The 16,319-nt window shown below is 39.2% G+C and overlaps 1 protein-coding gene across 12 annotated transcripts in view; it reads left to right on the plus strand.

The window, feature by feature from the left end:
- DLG2 (discs large MAGUK scaffold protein 2) overlaps positions 1 to 16,319 on the plus strand; it is a 2,332,068-nt gene that overhangs the window by 1,371,986 nt on the left and 943,763 nt on the right. The window contains exon 1 of one of the 12 annotated variants that reach the window (XM_070783340.1): positions 11,416 to 12,022. The exons of 7 other annotated variants lie outside the window; for them this stretch is intronic. In XM_070783340.1, coding sequence (XP_070639441.1) covers positions 11,714 to 12,022 — 309 coding nt within the window. In that variant the 5' untranslated portion in view covers positions 11,416 to 11,713. Of the gene's footprint in view, positions 1 to 11,415; positions 12,023 to 16,319 lie in introns of those variants that run through there. 4 more of the 12 variants (XM_070783345.1, XM_070783343.1, XM_070783342.1 and 1 more) reach the window with 4 other exon arrangements.

The following is a 16,319-nucleotide window of genomic DNA, read 5'->3' on the forward strand; positions in this document are numbered from 1 at the left end:
ATTTACATTAGCCTGCAGTTGGGCAAAATCATTTAACACAAAGCCTATTTTATCATAGTGTTGAATATCTCATGTGATTTATTGACTACTGTAATGAATGTATGTAATAGAATGGCTGTATGGGTACAAAATGTTTGTAAGTGTATTGGTTTACCCCTGTGATCACACAGGTGATTGGGAACTGTGGCTTGCTTCTGTTGCTGAGTATGGTACTATATATCAGTGCTGCTGCTGCTGCTAAGTCGCTTCAGTCGTGTCCGACTCTGTGCAACCCCATAGACAGTAGCCCACCAGGCCCTGCCATCCCTGGGATTCTCCAGGCAAGAACACTGGAGTGGGTTGCCATTTCCTCCTCCAATGCATGAAAGTGAAAAGTGAAAGTGAAGTCACTCAGTCGTGTCTGACTCAGCGACCCCATGGACTGCAGCCTACCAGGCTCCTCCATCCATGGGATTTTCCAGGCAAGAGTACTGGAGTGGGTTGCCATTGCCACTAGCCTGGGAAAAGATTAGAAATCAAAAATTGAAGTACTATTTCTGCTAATGTGTATCACTGTCCCATCATTGTAAAGTATAAAAATTACAAATTGAGTCATTGTAAGTCAGATAGTCTGCACATGAGGCAAACATTGACAGAACTGAAGGGAGAAATAAACAGCAACACAATAATAGAAGATTTCAACAATGGATAGAACACCCAGAAAAAAGAACAATGATGGAGCAGAGGAGTCAAATAACATTATAGTTTAAAAGAATCTAACAAATACACAGAGCATTTTGACCAATAGCAGCAGAATGCATATTCCTCTCATGTGTACAGGAAACATTCTACAGAATAGACCACATGGTAGTTCACAAAATACGGTCTGGCAATGTTAAGATGTAAATCATACCAAATATATTTCCAACCACATGGAATGAAACTAAAAATCAACTGCAGAATGAAAACTGGAAAATTCACACATATTTGGAAATTAAACAATACATTCTTAAACAACCAGTGAATCAAAGAACAAAGCAAATGAAAAACTTAGAAATATCTTGAGAAATAAAAACAAAACACAATATATCAAAACTTGTGGAATATGGCAACTGAAGTATTAAAAAGGAAGTTTATAGTAATAAACAACTATCTTTGAAAAGAGAAAAGATCTGAAATAAACAACGTAAGTTTATATTTCAAGGAACTAAAAAAAAAAAAAAAAAAATTAGCCTAACCCAAAGTTAACAGAAGGAATAAAACAGTTAAGATTAGAATAGACATGAATGAAGTAAAGAATAGGAAAATAGAAAAAAATTAACAAAATTAAGAGATATTTTAAAAAATAAAATTGACAATATTTAGCTACACTGTGTGTGCTCAGATGCTCAGCCGTGTCTGACTCTCTGTGGCCCCATGGACTGTAGCCCACCAGACTCCTCTGTCCATAGAATTTTCCAGGCAGGAGTGCTGGAATGGGCTGCCACTTCCCCTCCAGGTGATCTTCCTGACCAAGGTATCAAACCTCATCTCTTGTGTCTCCTGCACTGGCAGGCAGATTCTTTACCACTAGTGCCACGGGGGAAGCCCTTAGCTACATTAACTAACGGAAAAAGAAAAGACTCAAAGACAATGAAGAACGAAAGAGGAGATGTTGCATTTGATGTCACAGAAATTAAAAGGACTAGGACTAACTATGAACCATTACATACTGACAAAAGTTGGATAACAGAAGAAATGGGTAAATTTTTAGAAATAAACAATCTAAAAAGACTGAATCCTGAAGAAATAAAAAAAAATCTGAACAGACCTATAAATAGTAAGAGGATTAAATCAATAAAGAATAACTTCCCCAAAAGAAAAAGCTCAGGACCAGACGGTTTCACTGGTGAGATATACCAGACATTTAAGAGGAAAAAATGACAGTCCTAAAACTCTTCCAGAAATTGAAAATACATAAATACTTATAAGCCCACATTAATATACCAAAGCCAGTAAACAACAACAAAAACTTCAGACCAATATTCCTAATGAATGAAGGCAACAGTCCTCCATAAAATAGCAAATCAAATTCAATAACACACTGAAAGCATCACACATCATGACCAAGTATGATTTATCCTTGGTTTATCCTTGATTTATCCATAAATAGTTCAACATATGAAAACAATCAGTGTGATCACAGTAGCAGAACAAAGAATAAACATCAATGATCATCCCAACAGGCGCAGAGACACTAACAAATCTCAACATTCTTTCATGATACAAAAACACTGAACAAACTAGGAATAGAGGTAAATAACTTTGACATAATAAAGGTCATGGATGAAAGGCCTGTAGCTAACATTGTACTCAATGGTGAAAAACTGAAAGCTTTTCTCTAGGATCAAGAACAAGAAAAGATGCCCCTTGTCATCATTTCTAATCAATGTTGTAAGTTCTAAACAGAGCAATTAGGAAGAAAAACAAAAGTCTTATAAATCAGAAAAGGAAGAAGTAAAATTATCTCTGTTCACAGAAAACATTATCTCATGTGTAAAAACCCCTGAAGATGCCAGTCATAAACACACCCAGAGATACTGTTAGAACTAATAAGTAAATTCAGCAAAGTTACAGTATGCAAAATCAATATACAAAAATCAGTGGTTAACTTATATGCAAAGTACATCATGAGAAACGCTGGGCTGGAAGAAGCACAAGCTGGAATCAAGATTGCCAGGAGAAATATCAATAACCTCAGATATGCAGATGACACCACCCTATGGCAGAAAGTGAAGAGGAACTAAAAAGCCTCTTGATGAAAGCAAAAGAGGAGAGTGAAAAAGTTGGCTTAAAGCTCAACATTCAGAAAACTAAGATCATGGCATCTGGTCCCATCACTTCATGGGAAATAAATGGGGAAACAATGGAAATAGTGTCAGACTTTATTTTTGGGGGCTCCAAAATCACTGCAGATGGTGACTGCAGCCATGAAATTAAAAGATGCTTACTCCTTGGAAGGAAAGTTATGACCAACCTAGATAGCATATTCAAAAGCAGAGACATTACTTTGCCAACAAAGGTCCACCTAGTCAAGGCTATGGTTTTTCCAGTAGTAATGTATGGATGTAAGAGTTGGACTGTAAAGAAAGCTGAGCACTGAAGAATTGATGCTTTTGAAGTGTGGTGTTGGAGAAGACTCTTGAGAGTCCCTTGGACTGCAAGGAGATCCAACCTGTCCATTCTGAAGGAGATCAGCCCTGGGATTTCTTTGGAAGGAATGATGCTGAAGCTGAAACTCCAGTACTTTGGCCACCTCATGTGAAGAGTTGACTCATTGGAAAAGACTCTGATGCTGGGAGGGATTGGGGGCAGAAAGAGAAGCAGATGACAGAGGATGAGATGGCTGGATGGCATTACCGACTTGATGGACATGAGTTTGAGTGAACTCTGGGAGATGGTGATGGACAGGGAGGCCTGGTGTGCTGCAATTCATGGGGTCGCAAAGAGTTGGACAGGACTGAGTGACTGAACTGAACAATGAAAAATTTCAATAGAAAACTAAACAAGCTCATCTGTGATAATGAAAAAAAAATAGAACTTAAATTTTACTAAGGGAGTAAAAATTGCGTATACTGTGAACTACAAGACTTTTTTTTTTTTTTTTAAAGAACTAAGCAGGACACCTATTACGGATAATAATGCTTAATTTTTTTAACTTTCCAACTTAATGATGGGAAGGAAGAGAAGATGTCATGTTGCCTTGCTGCTCCCTAATATATACTTGTATTAATATCCCATGAAATATGTACACCTTTTGGATTATATCAAATTAAGAAAAGATGTCAAGAGGAGAAGGGGGCAACAGAGGATAAGATTGTCGGGGGCCTGTGTAATTTCCTCAGTTCTGTCTTGCCGCAGCAAAAATTTGAAATGGTGGACCAGTGTTACAGCTCTGTTACAGCTCACGTTTATTTGGCAAGCAAAGGAAAATACATCCTCAAGACATGAGGGTGAACTGACCCAAAAGCAGTTCAACATTGGCTCCTCTTTTATAGGCTTTCTCTCCTCCCCCTGAGCCTGCCGTATGTAAACTGGGCTAGCCAGGAGAGCTGTTTGTTTCACCTGAGGTTCTCACTCCAGTCGGTGGATTTTCTTTTGTTCCATTTTCTGTGGGCTTTTCCTTCCTTTGTCTTTTAGCCATCGACATTTTGGACTCCTTTTTTCCTATTCTAACTAACAAGGTGATTGGGTGGCATCACCAACTTAGTGGACATGAGTTTGAGCAAACTCCTGGAGAAGACTGGAGTGCTGCAGTCCAAGGGGTCGCAGAGAGTCGGATGTGATGTTTTTGTTGACTGAACAACAACGACAAGAGGAGCGTGACTTTGGTGGCTGGAGTTTAGGATTCTCTCCCTGCTCTACTGCTGACTGGCTTCTGACTTGGGGAGCCACTCCCCTTTTTGCACCATCTAGCTATAAAGGGAGAACAGCTTGAAAACTCTTGAGAGAAAAGCACAGCTGTCAGGAAGTACAGCTCTTATGAATGAAGATCTGGCTAAAATAAACAGAAGCTGTTTCTTTTTTTAGTATCGAATATTATAAGACCACTAGCAAATTCTTCAAAAAGATAAATTCATACACTTGTACCACTCAGCCACACTAAATATTTTACACAATAACCTCACAATGCTTTGCTATTTTGTGTTTAAATTCAAAATGCTTATCTGTTCATTTTACACTTGAGATGTAAAACATAGACTGGGATACATGTGTGGTAATAACCACTGAAGGATGATTTCATCTATTTTCTTGCTCAATGTATTTTAATAAACATTGAATGCCTTTTGTGCTTGACTCAGAGGATGGATGCAAATGAAAAAATAAAAAAGCCTTCTCCCTTCCCTATTGACTATTGATTAGGTTATGATTGAGGAGAATGGCACAGACAGGTAATAATGCAATCTTTTTTAAATATGATCGTAAGTATTACAGTAGAGAAGCATAGGTGCTAACAAGTTTATAATGGGACAGTGACTTGATCTGTTCTGGGAGGGGGTGGGGCAGTGTCCAGGAATGCTTTCTTGAAAGGTGACATTTGATTTGAGCTTCTGGGAGGAATTTCTGAATACAAGAGTGTTTGGGATGGCAATCTGGTAGGAAGTAAGGTCAGGTAAATTTGTTTTGGAGCCCTTCTTCTTTTTAGACTGCATTGTGTGTTTCATTGAGATAGCTTTCAGGAGATTGTATCATTTTTTTTTTTTTTTTTATGAATGGTGAACGTCTTTTAATATTTTTTTAAATTGTAAATTGTAGCACACATGCAGTGAACTATGTAAAACATTCATACAGTTAAAATGAATGATTGTGAATGAAGCAGTCAGATAACCAACAAGCAATTTATCACCCTGGGATCTGCTTCCACTCTCTGCACTCTTCTTTCTTAACCCCTTCCTCATCCATAGGTATCCACTCTCCTGAATCTTGTGATAGTCCTATTCTTTTAATGGCTCCCCTAGAAATCATGACATGTCCTTCACTTATCAAAGCCTGTGGCTATCATACCTTCATCTTCCTCCCAGATGACACAGACCATTGAAAACTTGTGTTGTTATATTCTCAATACAAAAAAAAAATTTTTTTAAAGGGTATAGGAAAAATTTAAAAATGAGCCATGGTTCCACCACTAATGGTGGTTAGAGCTGCTTTCATTCTGGTGTTCGATCTGTTAGTCACTTTTAATTGGCACATACGTATTTTGGAAAATTCTGCATGGCAGAACCACTGTGGCCAAAATAGAAATTTAAAAAGACAAACTGGGGGGAAATATTTGTACCACGAAGAAAGAGCTGATTTTCCAATTTGCAAAAACATCCTAGAAATCATTAAGAAGTAGATAGAGTTAGAATGCCCACCCACAAAAACATATAAGTCAGGAGGTGGTATCTTGATGCACCCCACCAAAGGGTGAGTAAGAATGAATTATGTGGAGCTGTGAAGAGGGCAAGAATCAGGAGCAGTGTGCACAAGCTGGGACTCAGTGCAGGTGTTCACCACAGCCTGTGTATCTGGAGGGTGAAACCAGGGAGTGAACCACAGACAAGGCTGGTGAAAGCCGAAGAGGCTAGATCACACAGTGCAGGATGGCGGACCATGCAAGACTCTTTAAACATAGTGCTGTCTGTAGGGATAAAGATCCCCAGAAAATGAAGCTTTATTGGCAGTTCTGGATCATAAAGATGGTAGAACACTGAAGAATTGATGCTTTCAAACTGTAGTGCTGAAGAGGACTCTTGAGAGTCCCTTGGACTGCAAGCAGATCCAACCAGTCCATCCTAAAGGAAATCAACTCTGAATATTCATCGGAAGGACTGATGCTGAAGCTGAAGCTCCCATACTTTGGCCACCTCATGAGAAGAGCTGACTCATTGGGAAAGACCCTGATGCTGGGATAGATTAAAGGCAGGAGGAGAAGGGGAAGGCAGAGAATGAGATGGTTGGATGGCAACACCGACTCAGTGGACATGCTGCTGCTAGTTGCTTCTGTCATGTCCGACTCTGTGCAACCCCATAGACAGCAGCCCACCAGGCTCCGCCATCCCTGGGATTCTCCAGACAAGAACAGTGGAGTGGGTTGCCATTTCCTTCTCCAATCAATGGACATGAGTGTGAGCAAATTCTGGGAGATGGTGAAGAACAGGGAAGCCTGGCCTGCTGCAGTCCTTGGGGTCACAAAGAGTCAGACATGACTTAGCAACTGAACAACAAACCTAATCAGGTTCTCACTTTAGAAGAAGTGGCTCTGGCCACTACATGAGCGTGAATTGGCGTAAGGCAGCTGCCAGCAGCCAGTTACAAAGCTGGTTCACCAGTTTTACAGAGAAGTGATGGTGGCTTAGACTAGGATGGTCCTCATGGCGACTGAGGGAAATAGACAAAAGTGGAAGATACTTACACAGACAGTACTGCAGTGCATAACTGAATATGCCAGGTGGGCCTGGAAAGACCACAGGACAAGTGGTATTAGTTTGATCTTGAAGGATGAGAACAAAATTTTTGTGATATTGTGGTTCATCACTTAGGTTAAATTGTTAAAATATGTACATTATAAGTGATTATCACCTTCTCATCTGTATTCATTTCAGATTCTCTAAGAAATGTCATGTAACCTGTTTTCCTTTTTCTCTAGTAGTGTTACAGAATTTGTTATAGTAGAATAAATGTGCATTTCCTGAAAACCGTTTGACAGCTTGACCTTTTCAATTCAGATTAATCCCCTCCCCACTAACATCCACCCAAATCCAAGTATATTAGTGAGAATTTGGGACCTTTTGAAATTTTTTTCTAACTCCTATTAAATCCTCTGTCCAGTTAAATCTCTATAGCAGTAGGGATGTATCCTGCACTATTAATTCATGCTTGCTTTTGCCTCATGAGATTTATGATTAAATTAGTATAAGTATTTTGTAAATAATTTTAGAATCTAAAGTACTTTAAATATTCTTGGTTATCTTAGTTTGAGAGGTAATTGTGCTTAGTTCTGAAGATTGGGCTTAAGGTTATTAGATGTAGAAGAATGATTAATTCATTTGCATTTGTGGTATCTCTATTCTTTGCAGTGACAGAAATTCACTGTATACATTTTGCAAATTAAGAGAAATTGCCTCTAATACTTCATACCATTTTATGATTATTTAACACATGACTTGTAGCTGCTAAAAGGCTTTTCTGCTAACCAGCCTCCTGTTAGCAAGCACTTAGTTCTTCTTTTGTAATTAATATTTTCATACACATAGAGTGCCTAAAGGAAGTTTTATCTGGAAAAATTCTGCATAGCGTTTTAATGCAATACAATTTATTTAGCAATTCATCTTTGCTATGTATGTTTTATTAAAAAATCAAGCCAGGATTTTATTTTTAAGCCCCTGCTTTAAAATGGGATTATATGAAATCATGTGTGTGAAACTTGAAAACAGTAAAGCACTATAGAATTTAAAGAATCTCCCATTCAAAAAACATAAGGAAACAAAAAATCCCTGCTAATGGTTGTTCTGCAGAGTCAGTGCGAGGTCAAAGAGAGGTCAGTAAGATATATCTCATCTAGGCATTGCCCTGTACACCATCTGCCCATGTTAAATCACAGTGATAAGTAGGATGTAGACTTGTGCGCTGCTAATTCTTATTTTGCCAGACTTTCATGTCATCTTATGGTCATTACAGTTGACCAATTACAGTTGACCAAATTGAATTATCTTTAATTAGTAGGTCTGTCTCATATACAGTGGACTAGTTGGACATATTTATCTGTTTAAGTGGTCTGTCCTCAGACTTGGAAAGCCAAATGTCATTTTTGAAGAGAAAAAAAAATGGGGGGAGACAGGAGGCTAGAATTATTTTATATGTTTAAAGGGAAAGTATAATGTCAATAGTCTTATGATATGTTTAAAAGAAGTTTGCTATGGACTTTAAGCTCTTTGGAGGAAAGTAACATTAGTTATGCAATATATAATATTTATTTTTCTGTATAGACATGACATGCGGAGGTTATTAAAACAGAAATTCTACTGTCCTTGTGATGGGAAGAAATAGCTCATTCCAAAGAACTCATTCATAACAGATTTAGGTCCCAATGAAGATTTATAATATCTTTGCCAAGAAATTTTCTGTCTTGCTGCAAGCTGCACACGCCATTACAAGATTACAATGGATTCACACTGATTTACTTCTGTATAGATTGATTTTTATACTTGAGAGGCAAATAGATGAGAACAGGACCTGTATTCCCTGAAGATGTGATGGGCCTTTGAGCAATGAAATCTGCCTGAAAAACTGGAGAAGCATCTATGGTTAGATAAGATTGGAGAGAACCAAACTTATCACTTCCTGACACTCTTGTTTGCTGGGGTGATGGTATATTGCCATCTCACATCGAATCCTACTGTACAGCCATGTGTCACAGTGACACCAGATAAATATGAAGTTCTCGAGGGCCTTATTTGACCCAGAAGTTCATTCAGCCAGTATCCCTTGATTCAGTATTAAAAAAGAAAAAAAAAAAAAAAAAATGGGGGAGGGATGAGAGAGTGAGGAAGGAAGAGGAAGAGAAAAAAAACCAAGATAATTTTCTGCCCCCTTTCTCACTGAATGTCACATGATGATCTATTTGCCGCAGTTTTGGTGTTTGTAGGTATTGACATCGACTCCTTGTTTCTCTTTTGGAAAGAAATACCATTAATGCCATTGTTGTTTCTACCCGACCGTTCAAGTCTTTATGTTTTTGTGACAGATTTCCTTAATATTTCAGAGTCAACATGAAAATTAACCTTAAAAAGTAGTTTGTTTCTGGAGCATTGGTGAATCAGATCGTTTTTAAAGATTTTTTTTTTTTAATTCTTGGTTGTGCTGGGTCTTCATCGCTGTGTGGGGCTTTCTCTAGTTGCAGTGAGTGGGAGCTGCTCTGTGGCGGTGTGCCGCCTTCTCCTGTGTGCCTTCTTTTATTGTAAAGCCTGGGTGCCAGGAGCAAGGGCTTCAGCAGTCGCGTGTGGGCTCAGTAGTTGTGGCACATGGGCTTAGTCGCTCCATGACATGTGGGATCTTCTGGTGTCCCTTGCATTGCAAAGTGGATTCTTAGCTACTGGATCACCAGGGAAGCCCTGAATCAAATATGAGTTTCAAAAAATGTCAGCCACCCCCTTCATTCCTCTACTCTTTCCTTCTGTTCATCCATCCAGAAGTGTATTTATCAGAAGCCTGCTATGTACTGAGCAGGCAGTGTACTAGGTGCTTGGGGAAAAAATAGTCAATATTTTGAATGGAGACCCAGACCTGTCCTTTGAACTTACACTTATGGGTCAGTGGAGAAGGCGATGGCACCCCACTCCAGTACTCTTGCCTGGAAAATCCCATGGACGGAGGAGCCTGGTAGGCTGCAGTCCATGGGGTCACTAAGAGTCAGACACGACTGAGCGACTTCACTTTCACTTTTCACTTTCATGCATTGGAGAAGGCAATGGCAACCCACTCCAGTGTTCTTACCTGGAGAATCCCAGGGACCGGGGAGCCTGGTGGGCTGCCGTCTATGGGGTCGCACAGGGTCGGACACGACTGAAGCAACTTAGCAGCAGCAGTAGCAGCAGCATATGGGTCAGTATTAATTAGCAAAGGTGTTTTGAATGCTTGCTGTGTCAGGCAAAGTATTTATATCAACCCCTTGTGCAGAATTTGGGAAAGGTCTCTTTGGCGCAGCTACACAAAAAGAGGAAATACTGCTCCTTTCTTTTAGGATTTTTATTTACAATAATGATTACTCCAGGGAGTCCTAGTGTTGAAATGTAGAATTTATTGTAATTATGACTTTAGGAAGAAGAATCTTGTCAATTAAGTCAGAAATGAGGTCTATACTGCCCCAGCACCTAGTCAATTCACCAAGAAAGGTGGATCTGATGGCATCTGATGATCTATAAATAAGAATTATATTCTGGGATTATATCATCTTTGTTTGGTGTTGCATAGATGGCAGTTTGCTTCTGAATTAAGCCAAAATTATTTTCTTAGGGATATGTGATAAGGACTACACGTTTTGGCAATAGATATGGAAAATTTTAAACAGAATAAAAACTCTAAGTACTGTTGTAATTAGCCTTTCACGTTCCTGAAAATACTGCATATGGTTTCTGCAATCATACTCAAATTTTAAAACAATCATGTCCTCTTTGGAAGGCAATTGCTTTAAATTGGATAGATTTCACTCATGTTTCAGTGAAAGAATTTGAAAATTCTGTTTTGGAAACCAAAATACTGGATGGCAGAACTGGATGTGTCTTTCACTTTAAAATGCAGTCTCTCTCTGTGGTGAATATATTTGTTGTGGTAAAGTATTTGAAAGGAAATCCTCAGAATAATTTGGGGTAAAGAAAAACACTGTTTTAGAATGAGCCAACCCATCAGTTTTGAACTTTGAAAATTGCTTTATTTTGAATCAGAAAGGATTAATAATTGCTAATAGTGCAAAGAATATATGTTTGTATTACAATATATAATCCTGTTCTAAGACACACTTCCGAATTTTAAAGGACTCTGGCAAAATGCTGTGATCTCCGTAATTTTTCTGAATGAATCAGTGTTGAGTTACCTCAGGATTTCGGCCTGGGTCCTGGCAAATCTCTCTCTGAGTAAGTGATTCCTGTAAACGTTGGGAATTGTTTCACAGGTTAACTTTCCCATCATTTGACACTGCTTATGCTATATTGTCTCAGCCTAGATACATCCTCTCTGGAAAGAAGGGTCCTGGTAGTCTGATAAGAAGCTCTCTTTCCTGAGGTCTGGATTTTGTGTGGGGGGAATCAGCTAGGAGAGGGACAAGCCAGCATGCCAAATCACGGGGAGCCTCTGTACTGTGGGGCTCCATCCAAAAAGGGTTTGTAGCACAGTGTACAGTCTTGTAGCCCAGCTGTGTGGGGCATTGATTGCTTCTGCCTGGAGCAGGGATACTGTCAAGTTGCTCTGAGTTGAGTCATCTATTGACAAAGAGCTACCAGCCCGCAGATACTGCTGTGCGGAGCTGCTCCGGCGGCTCCCACCGCTCCCACGATGCCCTGCTTATAGCAGCTGTCAGAGATACTGAGGGATCCACGGAAGGGGGAGGGAAAAAAAAAAAAAAAAAGACTTTTTACAACTGCCTGGAAGAAAGGGGGTGTGAGCTGGGAGGCATTCCCGTGCAGAGCTGACCAAAGGCAGGGGTAGGCACCCTTGCAGTATGAACGCACACCTCACCAAGCAGCACAGCTGCCCCCGGGGCTCCGGTGGCACGGATGCGGGTAGGAGTGTGCCCACACTGATCAGAGATGCTCACTGCGCGTGTGGCTGGCAGAGGAGTCCTCAGGGGCTCGGGTACACCTCCCAGACTATGCCCCCGTCGGGAGCTGGGGGCCCGGCTTCAAACAGGACCAAGCTGGTCACCTTGTGGGACAGTGTGCGGAAAAGCCCCCGCAAGACGAGCACCAAGGGCAGAGGGGCTTGTGGGGAGCGCTGTGCTTGCCCACATGGCTGGATCAGCCCCGCACAGGTGAGCCTTTTCCTGTGACTTTGCCTTGACGGTCGATCGGGAGAAACCGAGAGCAAGTAGGGGATGGTGAGCATGGTTTGGAAACTTTGCCGAGTCTTCCTTGCTGACTCTAGGGTACGCTGGCGTGGTAAATGGTAGGCCAAGAAATCCCGTCGTTTTCATAGGTGTCTGTGGGCTCACACCTCTGGGCGGCCTGGGAAAGGCAAGGGATGCCCTGTTCCGTTTCTTTCAGTGACTTTTCCCCAAGTTCAACTTCTCTAGTCCTCAGATGATTTTACTATTCTGGTCATAGTCTTTTAGCCCCACTTGTACTTCTAATCATTGTTAACTTTTTCTATTCTGTCTAGCTGAGGTTTTTATTTTGATTTTAAGGAAGAAAGAGAAAATGAACTTTAATCAGATACTTTCCATCTCTTTAAATATAAAGGAACATTTATTTCTTTAGCTATGGGATGCAGTGATTTGAAGTATGCTATTCTAATTTTATTCTGATAATGCTGTATACCTTTTTAGTAATGGAAGAGAAAATGTATCTGTACTTAATAATTCATTTTATAAACAAAAGGATTAGAACTGGAAGCAAACTAGAGGATGATTACACTCAGAATAAAATAATGAAACATTTCTTTTATTCATAGAAGCAATAAGGTGATTTATATTGAAAAGCACAACTCATATTCCCCTGTAATGTATTTCTGAAACAGATGTTCAGAATCCTTTAATTTGATTCCTAGCTTATTCTTGCCCCAAACTACTAGCATTTTACCAGAAGTGAGATTAGCTCATTTTTTTTTTCCTGCCTCCATCCAGAAGAGGGAAAACAACTTCCTGTAAATGCTATAAAATATAAATAAAATGCACCTGTAATCATTGCCATAAATATAGAATTCCACTTGTAAATATTCATTGAAAAGAGAGAAGGTGTGTTTGAAGAAAAATGCCTTCTTGATCTTAAAATGATTTTAGCATAATTAAGAAGTAGATATTGATCATGAGTAAAATGTGGTCTGAGAGGTGTAGAGAATGTTCCAATTTTAATATTATTTTTTAAAGTAGTTGTAAAAATATATCACTAAATCTTAAAGCTGTAGTTACATGTACATGATCGTGTATATGGCTTTTGATGCATTAACATCATGCATTTCAGCATCTGGGTTTAAATCAAGAATATATTGTCATTTTAGAATTAAACTAGTTCAGCTTGAAATAAAGCTTGATGTTTGGAAACTCAGCTGTTGTTTTTTTAAGTTAACATGAATTCCAAACTGAATACACAGCCTTGACAGTTATGAGGTCTCTGTATATTCTTTTCCAATACATGTGTTTATATGTCTTTAACCTGTATCTCTTAATTGATTAGGTTTAAGTCTCTACGTAAGGCTTAAATAGAGAAGACAAGTGCTTCTAGCTTCTGGATTTTGCACAGAGTAATATGTGCAAATATACTTGACTGTTATAATTCTTTTTATCCAAGATGTTATAAACTTTTCATAATTTCTCAAAGCAAAATCTCTAATACTATAATAACTATGCTCTAAAAATCTTGGTACATTCCTCATCAACCAAGGGAAACTTTTCCCTTCTTTGGTTTTTAACAAAGTCAGCCTCCTACTTGCTTAAATTTATAGCCATTTAGAGCTTTAAAGATTGAAATAGACTCTGCAATGATAATTAAAGATCCAGTGGCATATGAGAAGGCAATAAAATGAGACAGCCACTGTCTCCCATTATTCTTTGCATATACATTTCTATAAATTTTTTTCTCTTATTCACATGTACTTTATCAATTGCTAAGAGCAGTTATCCCCAAATAATGAAGAACCAGTAACATATCTTTTAGGGTCTTCAATGTCATAACACTCTTCTATTACCTGTTTCTTCCACCCTTTTACTATCTGAGTCCTAAAAATGTGCTACATCAGATTGATCAGTCTCTTTTCATTCCAATCCCATTCTCATTCAAATATATTATGCTGAGTATTTTTTAATGTGTCTGTATATGCACATGTACATAGATTTTAATATATTTAAATATCTCTATAGTACCTGACTACTTGTATTATTAACATATTTTCATGTGAATATAATTGTATATATACATGCACATGCACACATAAAAATTAAAGTCCTATGTTATTCTTTTTGCTCCTAGAAATTCCTAGCTGTTATTACACAATATTTTTTCTCTCTGTATTAAGTATATTTCCTTTAGTTTCGATAGGTACTCAGAAATGATGCTCTATGTATATATGTGTGTGTGCATGTATATAACTATTAATTTACATATGCATCTAAAAATATAACTAATACTTGAAATAGATGTGTGTATGTACTATATGCCCATGTAAAGTATCACAGAAGCGTGTGTTTATGTGTCCATTAAAACAAAGTGTGCTTTGAGAATTTTTGGATACTATTTTTACCCCTTAAATTAACTAACGATATCCTGTGAAATGTTTTAAAATAAAGGATAGAGGCTAGTGACAGTAAACATTAGTCTCATTGATAAGGCAGAAAGAAGTAAAGTGCACATTTGAGAGTTGCCTAGGGACCCGTGTGTGGTACAGCACGTGCCTGAGGGCTATTAAGTGTCTGGGAGCTGGGATCCTGCCCTTGGAGATAGCCGCTGTATTATGTGGAAATCGGCAATGTGATTTCCGGCTGCTATAACACAGGGCCATGGCCATGACTTTGAGTTCCTCCCAAGGCTCTTGGCCAACCTCCTGTTATTTGGGGTGCTGTGTACTAACAGGACTTTGTCATTATGTTGTTCCTAAACAGGAATAAAAACAGCTTCTGTCCCTTCTCAAAGAGTTTTCATTCCATTTGGATCTGTAGAATTAATATAACCATAATAATATGTAAGAAAATGGAAAATTATAGTATCCAGAACTGAGTTCTAGACTGCAAGATAATAGTATCGGCCTTGGGGGGCGGTGGGGAGAAATGTACCCATTGCTGCTTATGTGGCATTTGTCCCCAGAGCAGACTGGTCTGGGGAGGCAGCACAAAACAGCGAATACTCAGAGACCAGGGTTCTGTGCATTTGTTCTTTATTCATTCATTCTTCGTTTGTTTATTCAGCAATCATTTCCTGAGTGCCTACTATATGCCACTCTGCCAGACTCTGTGGATATAATAGGAAACAAAGTAATGTAGATACGACCCCTACCATTATGGAGCTCAGGACGTACAGTGGCATGCAACACTTAACAAATATATCATTATATATGCAGAATTATAGCATCATTAATCAGAATTTGGAAGTGAAGCAAAGTTCAATGGACAGCTGCAAATTCCATAGTAATTGTATATTCAAGATAGAGAGGGACCATGAAGGAGTAAGAGGAAAAGATCCTTTTTTAGAAGAAGAGATACTGTTTCTCTCTATGCTTGGATTTTCTGTTTGTAAAATTAGGATAAAAATAGTACTTAACTTATGGTGAGGAATGACGAACATAGTATGTGCAAAGCACTTCGCACAGTGCTCACAGCTAGTAGAGACTCAATACATATTTGTGGAGTGAATGAGTGAATGAATGAATCATAAATCCACAATAAAAGTTCACTACTATTCACTGATTCCTTCGTTCGTTTTACCTGTTTTTCTTGGAAGAGAAGGCGGTAAATCAGTGAAGACTTCGCAGGGGTAGTGATGCTGAGACTGAATTGAATTAACTCCTGAAAAAAAAATGTGTGTTTATCAAGTGGGCAAAGAGGGAGATGCTTTGGGGGCAAAGAGAACAAATGCCAAAACACACGGAACGCCCTGGTGCCTTGTGGAACTGCCCCCACTTCTGCTGCCCATGCCAAATGGGCGGGGTGAGCCTTGGAGACAGTCTCGCTGGGCTGGCAGCATTGAGCCACCACGGGGTTTGAGATCTCTGCCTCTCTGTGTCTGGCCTTATGGTCAAAGAACCCATCTAGGCCTCAGTTTCTCTGAAAGTGTTGCTCACTCAGTCCTGTCCAACTCCTTGCGACCCCATGGACTGCAGCTGCCAGGCTCCTTGGCCCATGGAATTTTCCAGGCAAGAATACTGGAGTGGGTTGCCATTTGCCACTCCAGGGGATCTTCCTGACCCAGGGATTGAACCTATGTCTCTTGCATTGGCAGGCAGATTCTTTACCTCCAGGGCCACCTCTATGTCTAAGAAAACTGGTTTTCTTAAATGAACCTCTGTATCTCTTCCAAAACTAATATTCTGTGGCTTTCTCATCTGACATCCATTAATTAATGAGAAGCACTTTAAAGAATAAATCCTTTAGAGCTGGATAATCCAAAGTGTGAACTTACTCT

This window comes from Bos indicus, chromosome 29 (assembly GCF_029378745.1).
Source record: "Bos indicus isolate NIAB-ARS_2022 breed Sahiwal x Tharparkar chromosome 29, NIAB-ARS_B.indTharparkar_mat_pri_1.0, whole genome shotgun sequence".
NCBI classification, from domain to species: Eukaryota; Metazoa; Chordata; class Mammalia; order Artiodactyla; family Bovidae; genus Bos; species Bos indicus.